Genomic DNA, 3249 nt, shown 5'->3' with positions numbered 1-3249 from the left:
GGAGCAGGGGGGGTGAGGTGGGGGAACCTAGGAGAGCAGGGATGGGTTGGTGAGGGTGCCCAGGAGAGCAGGGATGGGTTGGTGAGGGTGCCCAGGAGAGCAGGGATGGGTTGGTGAGGGTGCCCAGGAGAGCAGGGATGGGTTGGTGAGGGTGCCCAGGAGAGCAGGGATGGGTTGGTGAGGGTGCCCAGGAGAGCAGGGATGGGTTGGTGAGGGTGCCCAGGAGAGCAGGGAGGGGTTAGTGATGGCATCAGGGCAGGGATGGGCTGGTGAGAGTCCCCAGGGGCTGGTGATGGGCTGCTGTGGGTCCCCAGGATACTCCCTCTAAGACCCTCTACCTGATCTTCGCCCTCACGCCCCCTCTGCCCAGCCCCTCAGGGCAGGATTTGCTCCCTTCCCCTCAGCCCTTCAGCCCCACAGCAGCACCAACACCTCAGGGCACCAGCCCCTGCTTCTAACCCTCTCATCTCTGAACAATTGGAGGCCCCTGCAGAACCGGCTCAGGGAATACCTGTCCCTGACTTAGTCAGTGCGTTGGCATGTGGCTTCTGCAGCACCTTTCCACACTGAGGTGCCCTGGCAGTATCTTCCCTAAAATTCCCTGCCGTTTCTGCAAGAGCAGCACAGGCCCCACCCTCAGGTAGGTGCATGGGTCCCAGGGAGGCTGAGGGCACTGCTGAGTGTCCAGGTAAGGGCACTGCTGAGTGTCCAGGTAAGGGCACTGCTGAGTGTCCAGGCAGGAGCTACTTTTCACATTTTTTAAAGACACGTTTCAAAAGACAGTGACTCAAACTCCCCAGCAGGTCCCTGGTCTGAGAGAAAATCATGTACAGTGCAATTTGCAACAGCATTCAAACCAAACCTGTGCAAAGCCTGAGCTCATTCCCCTCAAACCCCACTCCCACCTGCATCTCAGCCTCTTAGTCTAGTTGCTCCCTTGTGTGTTTAACCTTAGCCTTCAGCAAAGTGCAGACATGTGGGACACCCCACTTACCTGTGCTTGCAGATACACATGTGGTACCATGAAGGGGAGCTGATGATCCCTTTTCCATGCCCCTTTTTCACACAGGAGCTGGGCACGCTGCAATTTACATGTTCCCTGGAAGAGGTTGACCTGGATGATATCACTAAGAATCAAACCAACACGATAAAAGCTTGTCTCTCTAAGGAACCTGGGGTAATAATAATAATAATAAAAAATATCCTGTTTCAGCATATTTTCCCAGAACAGCCCTAGAAGTCACACTTCCACAAATACACCACATCTTGTCTCTTCTTTTATTTGCAGCCTGGAAACTGTCCAGCACTGGAAAGATCTACTTTGGATGAGGTAAATTGCAGCTTTCCCAAAAGAACTCCTTCTTTTCACCTGTTGCATGTGTAAAGCATTTTCCACTGGATTTTTTGCAGGGAAAATGCCTGCAGGCAATATATGAGGATCTGAGTGCCTACAGGGCAGAGCTGAGGAACCTCAACGATCAAAAGCTGCTGGCAGCTATTGATAACATGATGGAAGTAAGTCTGTCTCCTTCCTTTCTACCATTGCTGTCTTACACCTGAGGTTTGCATCCAGTTGGCTCTATCCCATGGTCAAATAGTGGCTTCTCTTCAACCTGGTGATTTCTGGCTCCTCAGCCATGCATCCTCCTCCTTTCACAACTGCTCTGCTCTCACAAGGAGATGGGGTAGAGGATTTTCTGCCAGTTCCTCAGAGAACTCAAAATCAGTAAAAGGGACACAGCTCTATTTCTGTTCCAAATACTGAGATATAACACACTTGGTATGTTGAGTATGACACAAAGTATGCTGAGCTTTGACAGATATTACTAGTGAGTAGAGGGAAGAGATGTTAAAAGCTTGTTTGCTTGTTTGACAAGAGCTAATTAGGAAAAAATCTAGTTGCCTTTATACTGACACAGCATCTTACCATAGCCTGGAGTTTCTGCCCATGGGCAGATAAGCCCAGTCTAAAGGTTCACTAGACAAAGCCAGCCACAGATTTAAGATTAAAACAACCTTTTAGGATTAAAAAAGCATCTCCCTGCTCATGGCACAGGGGTTGGAACTAGATGATCTTTAAAGTCCCCTCCAACCCTTCTATCATTCCATTCTATGGTCTTTATTCCTAGGCAGAAAGAGCCTTTGTGCAGGAATGGGCAGTTTTGTCTCAAGTACAGATGTGCATCCTAAGTCTATTAAATATGCCATTAAGAATCATAGAATGGTTTGTGTTGGAAGGCACTTTAAAGCTCATCTAGACCCAACCCCTGCATGGGCAGGGACACCTCCCACCAGCCCAGGTTGCTCCAAGCCCCATCCAACCTGCCCTTCAACACTGCCAGGGATGGGGCAGCCACAGCTTCCCTGGGCAACCTGGGCCAGGCTCTCACCACCCTCACAGGGAAGAATTTCTTCCTCATGTCTCACCTCAATCTCCACTCTTCCAGTATTAACCCATTCCCCTCCTGTCTCCTCCTTGTCCCAGCCCCCTCCCCAGCTTCCCTGGAGCCCCCAGGGCTGCTGTGAGGTCTCCCTGGAGCCTCAGGCTTCATCGCTCGCGTTGGGGTGGGGGGGAAAAAAGAATATAAATCTCAAGCTTTTTTAATTGCAGCCGCTTTGTGGTGCCAGTTTCTAAGCCCCTTCCCTCTCCCCAGGCCCTGCAGGGTGGCAGCAGGAGCAGGGGGCAGCCTGAGGAGGGCAGGGCTCCCACCTTGCCCATGGCAGAGCAGGTGAGGCTCTGCATCCTCCTCCAGACCTTCCGCACCCGCGCCCTCAGCATCACCCGCCTGATGGGCTTCCTCTGCTCCCCTGGGAGCTCCCTCTGAGCACCCAGCCCCACCTCCAGGCAGCCTGAAGGAGAAGCAAACCCAAAGGAACCCCGGTCTGGACCTCTGGTTTCAGCAGAGAATATGTCACAGAGTTGCCTCCAAGTTTTTAGCTGTCGCCAGCGCCTTTTAAGCCACCGTGTTAAACTTCTCAAGTCTCTGGAAAATAAGCTACATCTCAGTCCCAAAATCATCCTCACACCACCAAACCCTCACCTGTTGTCTTACTTGTTTTATTTATTCAGCTGTAATTTTTAGAAACTGAAACCTATCAGGAATAAGCAACTTATTTATTGTTACATTCCTTATTTATTCTATTTATTGCCTAATAAAATTGGAGGTTGCCTTGCAAACCTGGTGCCTTTTTTTCCTTCCTCCCTTGAGATATGACATTAACCATTCCAAGATACTTGGAATATTGCTG

At 50.7% G+C, this 3249-nt stretch overlaps 1 protein-coding gene across 1 annotated transcript in view; it reads left to right on the top strand.

Moving 5' to 3' along the window:
• Positions 1–2825, top strand: part of IL12A (interleukin 12A) — an 11246-nt gene extending 8421 nt beyond the window's left edge. The window contains exons 2-5 of the mRNA XM_009995726.1: positions 1070–1177; positions 1289–1330; positions 1411–1515; positions 2664–2825. Coding sequence (XP_009994028.1) covers positions 1070–1177; positions 1289–1330; positions 1411–1515; positions 2664–2825 — 417 coding nt within the window. The remainder of the gene's footprint in view (positions 1–1069; positions 1178–1288; positions 1331–1410; positions 1516–2663) is intronic.
• Positions 2826–3249: the final 424 nt, after the last annotated feature.

The sequence above is a fragment of the Chaetura pelagica genome, unplaced genomic scaffold (genome assembly GCF_000747805.2).
Source record: "Chaetura pelagica isolate M959 unplaced genomic scaffold, ChaPel_1.0 scaffold394, whole genome shotgun sequence".
NCBI lineage: Eukaryota > Metazoa > Chordata > Aves > Apodiformes > Apodidae > Chaetura > Chaetura pelagica.
Note: the sequence above shows the minus strand (reverse complement) of the source record. Positions and strands in the feature narration are given on the sequence as shown.